Source organism: Crocuta crocuta, unplaced genomic scaffold (assembly GCF_008692635.1).
Source record: "Crocuta crocuta isolate KB4526 unplaced genomic scaffold, BGI_CrCroc_1.0 scaffold126, whole genome shotgun sequence".
Lineage (NCBI taxonomy): Eukaryota > Metazoa > Chordata > Mammalia > Carnivora > Hyaenidae > Crocuta > Crocuta crocuta.
In genome coordinates, this window is record NW_027531000.1 from 434,516 (window position 1) to 449,039 (window position 14,524).

Here is a 14,524-nt window from a genome sequence, read left to right on the forward strand (position 1 = left end):
CCCTGGACAAATGCTGCTTTTTGTAGCTCAAGGAGAAAGACCAGAGAGAGTTTGCTGTGACAGAGAAGGGGAGGGGAGGGGAGGGACGGGACGGAGGAGGCACTTCTCGCCTCCCCACCAGGCAGTGGCCCAGGACAGGGCACATGAGGATTCTGTGCAAATAGGCCTGGACTGTTTGTTCTTAACACTCCCCATTACAGAAGAACAGTCTGTGTGATGAAGACAGGCCGCGGCCAGGAGCTGCCAAAACAGAAAGTCCCCGCTGCTTTCGTGTGGAGGGAGGTCACCACGATTCAGCCGAGTAGTCGCTGGTTTCTTCGTCCCAAGGAAGGGAGTGCTGGACACCTTTGCAAAGCCCCGAGTGGGGGCTGAGCACTGGCACACGGGTATAACAGAGGTCAAGGCCTCCCGTTTCCAACTCTGGTGCCTTGACGCAGCCTTAGAAAGAAATCGCTTCCTTCTCCTTGGGGTCCTGGAAAATCTGTGTGCCAGGGCCTGGCCTCCCTGACCTGAGGGGTCCTAGCGACCCTCAACCAGCCTCATGAACAACCTCCAAATTGACTCAGGATCAGTAAGAAGACAGAAAATGAAAACCCTGTCATGTGAAGACATCTCTGGAACCTGGGTTTTTCGTTTCTTCCCCAAAGCACCACTTTTCTCCCACAAGCAGCAAGGTCAACAGGCCTTAATGGTTTGGCCTCCCTGCTACCATCCGCCGGGTGTGAGAAGGGGTACGAGGGTGCGGAAACCAGCCACAGACCAACGAAGAGAGCGGGTCCTGGGAAGCCGCAGGAGGGAGCCCATGGCTCCTCGAAGAGACCTGACGCCAGGCTTCAGGGGTCGGTGTGACAAGATCAGCACCTACCACTTCAGCCTCAGCAGGGTGGTCTCTCCGCAGTGCCGTTGTCTAAGGAGCCCCAACTCTTCTCTCCAAGCTCTCCCGGAGACAGGGCTCCAAGACAGCCCTGTGTCCGGGGCTAGACCCTCCTCCCGGCTGGGGGTGTGCGAGGCTCCCTCACAAGCTCTCCCTGCCTCCACCTCCATCTCTGCCGTCAGAGGAGTGCTTCTCGCTCAGCTCAGGAAACGCTCTACACGTGCGCCCATGGGAGGCGACTGGCCCGGGAGGCCGAGGTGTGCCCACACCCAGAGACCCAGGCATGCCGAGGTGGAGGAGGACACACGGGTGCGGACAGCGGGGCCCGGGCACTTACAGCTCCCTGATGGGCAGCCCCGGCGGAAAGCAGGCGCTGCGGATCTCCGTGATGTTGTTCGAGCTCAGGTCCAGCACTTCCAGGGAAAGGTAAGCCTTCAGCTGACTCCCCTCCACGGTGCGAATCTTATTGTGTTGCCTGAAATGCACAAAGGGACAACAGTGCCTGAGCAGGTCTTTTTGCAAAGGAACCAGTATTTCCCCCGCTGCTTCCTTCACATGCCTTCCTCCCTGTTGTGCTCATTCAGAAAATTATAAAAGCAGTGGCACTCTTTTTAAAAAATTTTTTGAATATTTGTTTATTTTTGAGAGAGAGAGAGACAGAATGTGCACAGCAGAGAAGCAGAGAGAGGGGAGGTCACAGAATCTGACTCAGGCTGCAGGACCTGAGCTGTCAGCACAGAGTATGATGCGGGGCTTGAACCCACAAACAGCAAGACCATGACCTGAGCCAGTTGGACGCTTAACTGACTGAGCCACCCAGGTGTACCTCCCTGCCTTTTTTTTTTTTTTTAAAAAAAACTTCTTTTAATGGAGGAAGCACTCTTAAAATGAGGTCTCCCGTTCTTCTTGCTGTGAAGTTATCACCTGCTGGCTGGTGCTAGAGTATTATAATCTCTGTCGATGACAAGTTGGTCAACCCAAGTTCAAAGCCTAGGCTGCTCTCCCCAAGGAGAAGAACTCAGGGGTAATGTACACTGCTGTGCAGAGAACGCAGACACCGCAACTCAGAACTGACCAGGGCACCTTCCCATAAAGAATGTGCCTGGTGGCTGGGGCGCCTGGGTGGCTTAGTCGGTTGAGCGTCCGACTTTCACTTAGGTCATAATCTCGCGGTTCGTGGGTTCGAGCCCCGCATCGGGCTCTGTGCTGACTGCCAGCTCGGAGCCTGGAGCCTGTTTCCGTCTGTGACTCCCTCTCTCTCTGACCCTCCCCTGCTCACGCTGTCTCTCTCTCTCTCTCCTAGAAAAAAACAAAACAAAAACAAAAACAAAACAAAAAAAAGAATGTGCCTGGTGGAAGCAGCCAGCTCCTGGGGTGGTTCTCACTGAGCACCTGAGGACGAAGCCCCGCCCCATTACTTAGGAGGCTGGAGGCAGCAGAGCCCGAAGTTCAGGTCTAACCCAACTTAACGTATCACGACGCGCCTCACGTTTTGCCAGGCGTAAAGACAGGCACAGGTAATTTTTTTAAATGACACAGTTCTGACAAGCTAAGGGCAACAGGGGCTTGGTGCTCAGTCTAACTGGAATTGAATCCTCTGACCCTCCCGACCCTACTCCCTGGACAGTTTTGTTCCTCGCTTTCCTTAATGGAAGATGGGGCCACCACCCCTTATTTCAGGCGTATGGCAAACCACACCAAAGCGGTATTAGTTAACCTAAGCATTCGGAGTGTTGAGCCCCCGCACAGGGAGGCACGTTACCACCGTAACTTATTTGCACACGGAGTCCTCCTTCTGAAAAACCCACCATCTAACCAACCAGCGGGTACTGATTAATCAGGAGAAAGACAAGAGACGCGGACCAAGGCCGGAGGACACAGGTGTCCCACCGTGGATGTGGCTCCGTCGGGCAGAGTCAACCCCCTGCAGCCCTCATCCCAATATTCAGATACTTCAGAATGTGCTGGGGGGTGGTGCTGGCCCCCGGGGCTCCGGCTCCAGGCCCTCGCGGGGGCCGGTTTCTTCGTGATCACTGTCAGGGTCCCCGGCCAATCAAAGCATTCTTGAACACAACACAAGTAAGCCAGGCGTCGCTTACCAAGTGGCATCTCTTTTAAACAAACACTTGGCCAAGTCGGTTCCAGCAGGCATAAACAAGGCTCCCTTTCCCAGAAGCTCCGGAGCTTCTTGTCCACCCCTTTGTGTTTTCACAACTCTCCCAGGCCCTGAACCCAACGCCCATTTACAGGGCACAGCTCCAGACACGGGCAAGTATCCCCAGAATGAAAAGCCACTTTTCCCTTCATACCCTCCCCCCGCCCCCCAGAAGCTACTTCCTTTGAGTTCTTTATTATGTGTTTAATAGAGATGGGCACTTCANAGTATGGGAAAGAAAGAACAAGAAAAAAAGGCAGCAGAGCTGAGCCTTGTCCAGGAACTGTGAATGCAGGACCAGGGAGCCAGGAAGAGAGGATCTGAGAAAAGCAGGCAAGGAGCCCCAGTGTGGCCCAAAGTGGAGCAAAAAGGGGCTGTGCACAGAGCAAGGGGCACAGGGACAGCTGTGCGCTCCCCCCACCCTCCCCCCACGCTTCTCTCACTGCGCCCGTCTCCCTCCTCAGTCTCTGCCTTTTCATCTTATACCTTTCTCTGTCTTTCTTGCCGGTCTGCTTATTCAGGGACTCCGGGCCCCTCCGAGGAAGGCTGCTGTAATGAGGATGGGGCTCTTTCACACGCTGTACAGAGCTCCCCAGTTGGCCCAAGAGGCAGCCATGGGGATGAGGCACAACAGAGCGTGGGAGTGAGAGTGTCCCAGGCAGGGTGGATGAAACGTGCCAGGAGCCGTGCTGGACTGTGCCCAGAGCAGCTTGCGGGGTCCAGCTCTGGGGGCAGGAGTGGACCCTAGGGAGAGAAAGGTGACCAGGAGAAGCCTCCCAGGCCATCCTGGGGACCAGGGACTCCATGTCACCATGGTCGAGGACAGACAGGGCAGCAACACAGACACAAGAGGAAGAGGAAGAGAGGGGCCTGTGGGAGCTGGAGATGACAGCAGGGGTCTGCATCAGTGATCATAAATATCCTAGTTTACAAATATTAAAATATCCTGCTTAGCAGGCTAGTGGCTATGCCTTCCATCCTTGTCCATACATGGACCACTCCCCACTCAGTAACCAGAGAGATCCTTTAAGGCATCCCAAGAAATGGGAGAGAAACATTTGAAAATCATGTATCTGACAAGGGATTAATATCTACAATATAAAAAGAACTCCTACAATTCAACAACCAAAATACTCAAGCAACCCAATTAAAAAATGGCTAAAGGACTTGAACAGATATTGTTCCAAAGATGTACGAATGGCCATTGAGCACAGAGAATAGATGCTCAATATCACTGATTAGGGCAAGGCAGTGAGAAACTGCCTCACACCCATACGATGTCTACAAGGATGTAGGGAAACAGACACCCAAAGTGCTGAAGAAAATGGCATGGTGGCTCCTCAAAAAAATAAAGAACTATTACATGATCTAGCAGTATTGCTTCTGGTTATATATCCCAAAGAACTGAAAGTACATCTCAAAGACACATTGCAGGAGCACCTGGGTGGCTCAGTCAGTTAAGCATCCTACTTCGGCTCAGGTCATGATCTCACGGTCCGTGGGTTCGAGCCCCGCGTCGGGCTCTGGGCGGACAGCTTGGAGCCCGGAGGCTGCTTTGGATTCTGTGTCTCCCTCTCTCTCTGCCCCTCCGTGTGCTTGCTCGAGCATGCACACACTCTCTCAAAAGTATACATTAAAAAAAAATAATAAAAGACATACACGTACACCCACATTCAGAGCAGCATGACATACAATACCCAAAAGGTGAAGCAAGCCAAATGTGGGTTGAGGGATGAGTGGATGAACACAGTGCCCTATACATGGACCATGGATGACTCTACAGCCTTAAAACAGAACTTCTGGCCTGAGCTACAACCTGGGTGAATCCTGAGGGCACTATGAAGTGAGAAAAAAGCCAGTCACAGAAAGACAAATGCTGTTTGGTTCCACACCTTGGGGTTATCTGAAGAGTCAAATTCACTGGAGCAGAAAGGAGATAGTTCTTGCTGGGCGCTCTTGCGGGGCGCTGGAGGAGGCAGGAATGGGGAGGTGTGAATGGGTACAGAGTTTCAGTTTTGCAAGGTGGAAAAAGCTCTGGAAAGGAGTTGCACAAAGAGAGTGTGCGACACATTACTGAACTGAACACTTTGAAAACCATTAAGATGGTAAATTTTATGTATATTTTATCATGATTTAAAAAACAAACAAAAAAAACCCGAAGTTAGTTTATAAGAATCCACCGCCTAAAACTCAAAAGGGACCCTTGCGTCACTAAGTCCTCCTAATGGTCTCCAAAGCCCATGTGACTGCCACACACCGCCCTCCACCTCACATACCACCCCACACTGTCCCTCAGATGTGCAGGCACACACCCGTCTCAGGACCTTTGCACTTGCCTTTCCCTCTGTGTAGAATGCTCCTCCCCCTGAGACCCCAAGATGTCCTACCCTTACTCTTTTCCCATTTATTCAAACATCACTGGCCACGTTCTCTCACAGGCTCCTTCTTTTCCCATTTATTCAAACATCACTGGCCACGTTCTCTAAACCCACAGGCTCCTTCTTTTCCCGTTTATTCAAACATCACTGGCCACGTTCTCTAAACCCACAGGCTCCTTCACCCCATCTCTCTCTCTCTCTCTCTCTCACACACACACACACACACACACACACACACCCCTTCTGCTATCTTGATGCTGTGTTTTTCTCAAAAGCTATAATTACCACCTAATATATCTAGTAATATGTTTATTTCTAGTTTAATTGACATCTTCTCTCCCACTAGGATGTGACTGAAAGACGGCAGAGATATTGGTCCATTTCGTCCACCAGTGTGTCTCCAGCTGCTGGAATGGTGTGAGGCACATAACAAGTGCTCAGTAAATATGTGCTGAAGGACTCATACAAAATGAACACAGGTTACACTTCTGAGTTGCAGAGAGTTGAGGCTCACCAGCATTTAAACAGAAGAAAATGTTTACTCCCGCAGAGGAGTTCAGTCAGGGAGCGCGAAGGAAAGAAACGTTGTCAACCGCCCTGCGGTAGCAGGGCCCAGACAACACCAGAGACCTGGCCCAGAGCGGCTCCAGGGGTCCTGGGGGCTCCACATCGCTGTTCCCAGCTGCCCAGGAGGCACGGCCTTGACCCCGCTGGACCGGTCTCTCTGCTCCACACTCCAGCCCAGAGCCCTGAGCACATTCTTCCTGAACTCTGTGACTCTGGCAAACTGATCACACAGCTTGGGCTCCCATGGACGCTGCCTCCCCTCCTTCTCAGCACAAGAATCGCATCGTGTGAGAGGTCTCCGTGGACTGTGGCAACTCCACCCACGGCCAGGGGTTCTCCCTGGGCTGGAACCCAGCACCAAACAGGCTATGAGCAATGCCCTGCCTGAGTTCAAACCCGGTTGCACAACTTCCAGGCATGAACCTCAAGAGCCTCATCTATAAAGCAACGTGTGAAGTTCCTATGCCCCAGGGTGATGTGACCTGACACATAGCAGTTGCTCAATAAAACTCATTCTTGTGTTTATTAGTCACCCTTGTATCCTCAGAGCCAGGCTCAGGGTCTTGTTGGGGGAGGTGCTTCGGCAAGAGAATGGATAAAATGAATGAATGACTGGAGCCTGTCTACTCCTCTGCCCTTCTCGGCAAGTAGGCAGGCCGGACTCCTCTCTCAGGAGCGACGTGCCAGTCCAGGGCTCTCCCTCTTAGCTGTGTGCATGAAGCAAGCGGGCTCCAGCAGGAGAGCGTCAGGCCCGGCTGCTGGGAGGCCGGGCTGTCTTGGGGTAGTTGTGCCTCCAAGTAAGTCCCAGACGAAAGCGTCTGCAGGACTCCACTGCTAGAAACCCGATGGGTCCCCAAGCATCACACCCCTCCTCACTCCTGCAGTGAGCATGGGTTATGTGCACACTCCCAACCCAGCCCGCCAAACTCTACCCTGCCCACTCCCCACCCCGGGGGAGGCTGGCCTGTCCAAGCCACCCCCTCCACGCACCCAGCCTAAAGGTTAGAGCCAACGGCCAGCGTTCAGAAGAAGCCCTCCTACCTCCTTGGGCGGAGATAGCAGTGAAAATGTGTCTGCTGCCCTGATTCCATCAGGTGGTCCACTTTCAAGCAACTGTCCATGCTTTTAATTTCACGTGCACACATGGAAATCGTTACCATGTCACCCCTTTCCCTAGCTGCCCAGTTCCCAACAAGGTCCACACTCCTCTAACTTCTGGGTCCTTGTTCAAGTTCTTTTTAGTAGGCGCTGACCAGTGACTCCACACCTAACCGCAGCAGGCCCTGGGCGACACCTCAGGGAAACCCCACAGCAATCTAAAGAGGAAGGTACCCATATTTTCCGTGCATCATAGTTGAAGAGACGGAAGCTCAGAGATCCTGTAAGGATTCTCCCGAGGTCACACACGGCTGAGAGGCAAGAAGAACCAGAACGCAAACTCAGGAGAACAGAACGGTCCAGCAGGCCACGTGAGAGGCCCTCCCGGCAGAAGTTTAAGTACCTTGTCCCAGATTCAATCCATAAACCTTCAGCAGAGTTTGGCTAGCTCCGAACGCCAGCTGGCTACTTCCTGGTCACTTCACACGGCTCCAGGTAATGAACCGGCTTTGGTGAGGCCTAGCTTTTGTACCAGCTTCCTGGAGTCCTGCATGAGCCGCAAAGCTGCAGGGGGCTTTGGGCGGCCCCATCTCCGCAGACAAGGCAGAGGAAGCCAAAGTGCTTATGCGTGGATATTATGATGGAAGGAAGAGAATAGCTCCTTTGAGATCAAGTCTTTAAGGACCTGTATTTGAGGAAGGAACGGCTACATTTATTCTCAGGGGATAGAGAGCTGGAGAGGAATGTCCAGCCTTTCTCTGCCGCTAAACCAAATCAGCACGGTTCTAAGGCTGTGCAGGGCCCATCACAAGTATTTGCCTCCACCTGTGGGGTTTACCCTTCAGGCTGCCCTCTGGGGCGAGGAGAACTCAATATGGCAGATGTCTAGTAAACCAACACCTGTTAAAGGCTTCAAAAATAAAATCAGTCTTCAAAGGCAGAGAACAGGCGAGATAAGCTCTCTCCACTTGGCTACATTTTCAGAGCTGATGTTAAATTGGACGGTAAAACAGACAAGGCATTTGAAACCAACATTCAAAACTTTTTATCACAAGTGATTGTTCCACTACAGTTCTGGAAAGCCTGGTTTCTAAGGTATTCCCATTGGTGGTGAAAAAGACCTCATGTCACTGACAACAGCCACTAGAAAGGGCAAGGAGATCAAAGGAAGCAGGGTCAAGGTGGGTCAAATGGATTGCAGCTGGTTCTTGAAGTTATGCCCCTATTGTCCACACCAGGGGTCTGCAAACTTCTTAGGAGAGACCTGATGGTAAATATTTTAGGCTTATGCATCATGTATTCTCTGTCACAAGTATTCAACTCTGATGCTGGAGTGTAATAGGACAATATGTAAATGAATGAGTGTGGCTGTTCCAATAAAACTTTATTTACAAAACGAAGTTGTGGGCCACATTTGGCCCACTACCTATCTTTTACCTGTCCCCTGGTCTACACTATAGCAACTACTTTGGGTTGGTGTGGGGAGTCCCCCAGATTCCATTTCTAGCTCTGATGAAGCTTAGGAACTCATTTTGGTAAATCACTGTCTGCTTCTGGTTTAACTACTTACAAAATGGCAGTAAATGCCTCCCTACAGCAAAGGACCCTCCCACTTTTCCTCCAGTGCTCATGTCAGACATCGCTAATTAGAACTTTTCCCACTGATGTCTTTTCTACGTCTTAAGGAAGTTAAGTGGGACCTAAGTCTTCATCATTATTATCTTTCTCCAAAGACAACCAGGGATCCTGACTGTGGCCAGTGGAGACAAGTAGGCAAAAAGGGTGAACTTGAAGGAAAAAAAAAGCAATCTTCACTGTTTATTCTTACTCTAATTCTTCCAATTAGGCAGACACATTGAAGCTGCTCAACACAAAGTTCTCCCATCTAAGCAGGCACACCCTTCTGCTCTTCCAGAGAATTACAGTGACTCCCAGAAATCCACACTGCCAACTCCCAGAGTATGGATTCTCACTAATAAAAGCATATCTTCCATATTATCTCAATATCAAACTTTCAGTATGTCTTACTTAATAAAATCAGCAAAATTCTAATTCCAGATCTCTCTCTGTTTAAACTTCTGGCTAAGAAATAGTTTTACCCAATCTAGCCCTGAAATGAGGGGTGAGAGGGTAAGTCCTGCCCCCGTGTCACATCCACCACAGGGATCCTGAGTGGCATGCTTACACTCCACACCCTGCAGCTCTGAGTGCAAGATGCCCACCATGTGGTGCCACATACCTCATGTTACGGCTCTGCACCGCTGCACCTACGGCCCCACATGGGTACATACCCCTCCGTGCTGCTGAGGGTCTGCCATGTGATTCTAGAGCCCATACATGGAACCCACAGAAGCTGAGACAACTAGTGACCTCATTACCAACTTAGCATAGGACTCAGCTCAGGCCAGAGAGGCCCTGATGCTTACCTGTGGGGGGTGGCTGTGCACCAGAAGACGCTCATCATTTCAAGAACACGGATGAAAATGATCATTTCTCCTGTGCTGAAAAGACAGCACCACCAAACAGGCCATTTGGCCCAGTGGTGGCAGCTCGTCTGTTTGTAAATGTTTTTTAGGGCCACCGCACAGGCAGGCATATGGAGAAGTGCATCAACTCCAAGGGCAGAGCTTGGCATTTTTACCAGTGCGTTCAGCCGTGTGCCTACCACTCAGATCGAGATGCACAACATGTGCGGCCTCCCCCGTCACTCCCCTGGCAATTATTCTTCCTGGGAAGAACACCATAAGCCACTTGAAATAAGAAGATAAGGAGGTTTTAAAAAGAACGAGTGCAGAAGAGCTTTCCTCGGCAAATGTGGAGGAGTTTCCCCTCTCTGAATAATAGTCCAAAAGCTTCACCCTCTCACCAGCCTGCTTCACATTCACCTTGTTGAGAATGAAAACCAAACCATCCTTTCTACTACATAAAGTGATCATTTGCTTTAAGAAATGAGTGACGCCTAAGAAACGGCCCTGCCTAGGGTGTTTGCTGGACAGGAAATGAGAATCAGAAGAAGCAGGTTTCTTTCTCTCTTCTTCTCATTCCCCCGGCCGCTGCTGGTGAATCATCAGTTCCCTGGGGAATTTTGGCAGATTCTCAGCCTGGCTGGAGATGACGTTCCCGATCTGTTTATTCAGGTGGAGATCGGATAAAAAACAAGAGCGGCCCAGTGGCGGGATAAACAGCCTCCGCCAGGCGGGGTCAACCCTTCTGAAGGCAGGACTGGGCTGTGTCAACCATCCTCCTGACCCTTTCACTTCCTTTAGGGTCTCTGTCCCCTTGGGGTCTTCAACGAACTGTTTTGATTAACTCCTTGCAAAGAAGACCCGATGTCTCATCCCCATGGGAGTGGGTGGCCCCCGGCACCTCGATGCAGCAGACCCCACTTGGTTCCCCCACCTTTCACATATAGAGCTGCAAGTCGAAGATCTTGAAGGAAGGAAGTTAAGCATGGTCAACAGTCAGCAACCACGGCCTGTGAAGAAGTCTAGAGTGACCCACCCCCTAATTGACTATAAGTCATCAGGATTCCCATCCAAACTACCAGGTTCTGCATTCCAGTTTTACATGTGCAAACAAACAAAAGAAAACCTCCTAAGGAAATGTACATGGTTGAGTGAAAGAAGATAATCAGAAAAGGCTATCTTGGAATTTATGATTCCAATATAGGGTATTCTGGAAAAGGCAAAACTATGGGGTCAATAAAAAGATCAAGACTTGCCTGAGGTTATGGGGAGAGAAGGACAGACAGGTGGAAACACGGGATTTTCAGGGCAGTGAAACTACTCTGAATAAAACTGTAATGCTAAATACGAGTCGTGAAATATTTGCAGAAGTCCACGGAATGTACAACAGGTGGCCCTAATGTCAACCAGAGGTTTAGTTAATCAGGTATCAATACTGGCCCATCCGTTCCAACAAATTTACCAGACTAAGTCAGAATGTTAATAGTAGAAACCAGAGGACGAGGTATACAGGAAGTCTCTGGATTCTCGATTCAATTTTTCTGTAAACCTAAAAGTGCTCTACAAGCCTATTAATTATAAACAGATCAAAACAAAGCCTCCTAAGGTATTAAGTAGTCCCATGGTCACTACATCATTAGAAACTAATTAGAATTTGTAGCCAATCCTCTTTACTGCTATTTCTTTCGCACCCAATACTGTGCTTGGAACATAAATGGTGCTCGATAAATATTTGTTGAATAATCAAATGATTTACAACTGAACTTTAGTTCAGTCTCCTACATTCACCACCACAGATCTGAACAAAAAATGTTACTCAGAAAAAAAATGCAGAGGCAAGACCAACTATCCAATTAAAAAGAATTTTTTTTGAAGAAATTCAAGGTGTAATCTGGAATTACCTTTATTAGATAGAAAAGCTGTCGTATCTAAAAAGAAAATGGCTAAGAAAATGGACTTCTCGGTTAACTGTGCATTCCCTACAAGTCAACCCCAAACACATGCACTGATTAGCTGGGTTGGCAAAGGTGGGAGAGCTGTACTGATGGTGCCGCGGTCCAACGGTCCGTCCGCCCTTCCCACATCCAGCAGCAGTGAGGAGCAGGTCTACGCATGGTCCGCATCATTCCTGGGCCACGGGGGGAAGGGGGGTGAGGAACTCAACCAAGAGAGGTCCTCTCAGACACTGCTGACCTGAGGAAGACCTACAAACCACATCTGGACGGCACGGCCCAGGGAGAAAGGCGGTGCCCTCTAACGCTGGTGGGGACCCCTCGGGGTTGGCCGATGCTTGGAGAGTCGGTTCCATGACCGGAAGGAGGTAATCTGTCCTGAAAGAACCATGGGCTACTTCCACTTGAGAGTCCCACCTACACCCCCAGAGCAGGAAAGCAAAGTGTGTCTCTTCTGGCCAAGGCCAACATGGCTGCTCAATTCTTTCAGCTTTATCTTCCCCTAAATCAATCACCACTGTCAAGGTCCATGTGTCCGGGCCTGTGCCCACTTGTCTCTGTCCCTCGAGGGCAGCAGGGAGGGAAACCAAGGTACCTTACGAGAAGCTCCCAGCACAGACTGTCCCAGGAAGGAAGGCCTGCAAGAAAAGTGAGCAAGGTGGACAGGTGGTGGTGGCAGTGAGGCGCACAGTGGTCAGAGCACCCCCTAAGGCCAGGCTCAGATCCCAGAACCTTTCACCAAGGGGAGTCCCCCCAGCTCCTCGGGCACGGTCTGAAGAAGCCGCAATGGGTGGTTCTCCTCACACTGAGGTCACAGCACCAAGAGGGTGGGGTGGAAACAGCCCCACTCCCTGCCCTGGGACGGGGTACAGCTACTGCACTGCGCAGAGCAAGCACCACTCTCCACACTAAATACTGGTCAGCAGCGGGGAAGGGGTGTGGGCACAGGGCTCACCTGAAAATCTCCGACCAGCAAACACCTCTGTCATGGGCTACAGTGGTTTCTGCCCCCGGGAGCCCTCACCAACCAGGACTTGAAGACATTCATTTTTAGGAACGACGTAGGAACCTCACCACCTGTTTCTGCAACCGACAGAAACCCAGAGAGGACTTGTGCTCACACACAGTGGGAACTGCTTCTTGGCTTCACACCGTTCTGGCTCACCAACGGCAACACCCTCCTTCCAGAGGGCACGGCAAACCTGTACGTGCACCCGGACTCACAACTCCAAAAACAACCTCATGTCCTCGTGGCTGCCCTCCCACGTCAGCCTCGGACACTCAGGATTCTGTCCACACCGTAATCTAGGGCAGGAGGCAGGGCGCACTGCTGACTGACTCCCATGCCTGCCGCTCGCCCAGAGATGCCGGCAGAAAACAGATGGGAAATACCCTCGCACGTTCCTCTTGGACACAGTAGGATGACAACGGGATTTCCCCCCACTCTCTTTTGCACACTATTTTCCTGTGCTTATTATGTAAATAAATTAAATTGCTATTTTGCAAAGCTGTTAACCCAACCCTAGTTAGACACTGAACTCTGGGACTTGATCCGTAAGCGTAGAAACGCTGAGGCTACGTGACAGTCCGAGGCGNCTGGGTTCTAGAGTGTCCTCCTGGACCCCGCGAATCCTGAGTCTCGGGGCAGGAGCCCAGAGCCTGCACCAGGTGGTAAAGACTTCAAAGGGCCTTTGTAGCTGAAGCCTGGAATGGTGCCCTGGGGCCCCTGCAGCCTCCCGGAAACGGTTCCCACATGTGACTGGGCTGCACGGGGCAGCGGAGCCTGCTGTTCATCTACCAGGGAGGCGCACTGCACTTCTTTCTCTGCAGACACAGAGTAGCGGGGCCGCAATAGCAGCAAGAGTGATCTCAAATGCAACAGTGTGTGAGCGCTTACCGGGGGCCAGGCTCTGGCCATCTCATTTAACCCTCATGACAAACCAAAGAATGGATACTGCTACGGTCCCCATCGTACACACGGGGATGCTGGGGCATCGGAACGCAGCAGGAGGCAGCGTGGCTAGGACCAGAGCCCAGACGGGAGTCCCTGTCCCCCACGCCTCCTCGGTGTGTGATAGGGCCTCAGAACAGAAGCAGGGGTACGGATACCTGGGGAAGAGGGCTTCTCCGGACAGTCCCCTGGAGAACGCCCTCCTCTCGGCACCCACCCGGGCTACACCCCACATCTGTGATTCGATCAGAGGCAGACCCAACTCTGCGCACTCAGAGGGGGCTCGTGCCCCTGCCCGTCCCACAGTCACGTCGGCCCGCGGCTGCTGCGGGGCCCGGCCAGTCCCCCTGCTTATACTGAAGACGACTACAGTGGTCACCAAATGGGTAAACAGAGCTCTTGGTTCCTCAGGCAGTATGACACGACAAAACTGGGCATTCTCCAAGGAGCAGAGCCTCGTTCACCCAGTGCTCTCTAGCATGCCGGAGAAGGCACCTGCTAAACCAGGCACAGAGATGCCAGGTCCTGGTCTGGGGTCACCCAGCTCACCAGCAGGCAAGCGCAGGTCTCCTCTGACTCCAGGCTGTGCTGCTGTGTCAAGAGGACAGAAGACAGGTGCGTGGGCACCAGGCCCTCCTGCCATCCTGGGGGGGGCGGTGGGGGCACAGAAGGGACGTCCCCCGCGCTTCCTTCCTGTGCCAGCTCCCGCCAGCTCTGTGGTCCCAGCAGACGGGAAGCGGCTTCTGCACTTGGCGGCACTTTCCCAAGACAAGTCCCTCTCCCCTCTGGGAGTGATACCACTGATGTGCCTTTAAAAATAAAGCCAGGCCCGCTTCCTGCCCCATCTGGAAGACTTCTGCTCTCCCAGTCATATGATTTACGGTATCTCTGAACCACGCAACCCCCCAAGGCTTCGGCATACGATCTGACTGTACTTGGGGAGGGTTAAGGGCGTGTGCGGGTGCGACTGGGGAGTTGGCCTTTTCATGTAGTCCACCTCTACCCTGAAGAGGGTGAGACCCACTACAGCACCAGCGTGGCACCATCTCCAGTGGTATTGCTCTGCACCTACAACAACAACAAC

At 51.8% G+C, this 14,524-nt stretch overlaps 1 protein-coding gene across 1 annotated transcript in view; it reads right to left on the bottom strand.

The window, feature by feature from the left end:
• LRIG1 (leucine rich repeats and immunoglobulin like domains 1) overlaps window positions 1-14,524 on the bottom strand; it is a 110,225-nt gene that overhangs the window by 30,750 nt on the left and 64,951 nt on the right. The window contains exon 4 of the mRNA XM_077770599.1: window positions 1,212-1,349. Within this exon, the coding sequence (XP_077626725.1) occupies window positions 1,212-1,349 (138 nt within the window). The remainder of the gene's footprint in view (window positions 1-1,211; window positions 1,350-14,524) is intronic.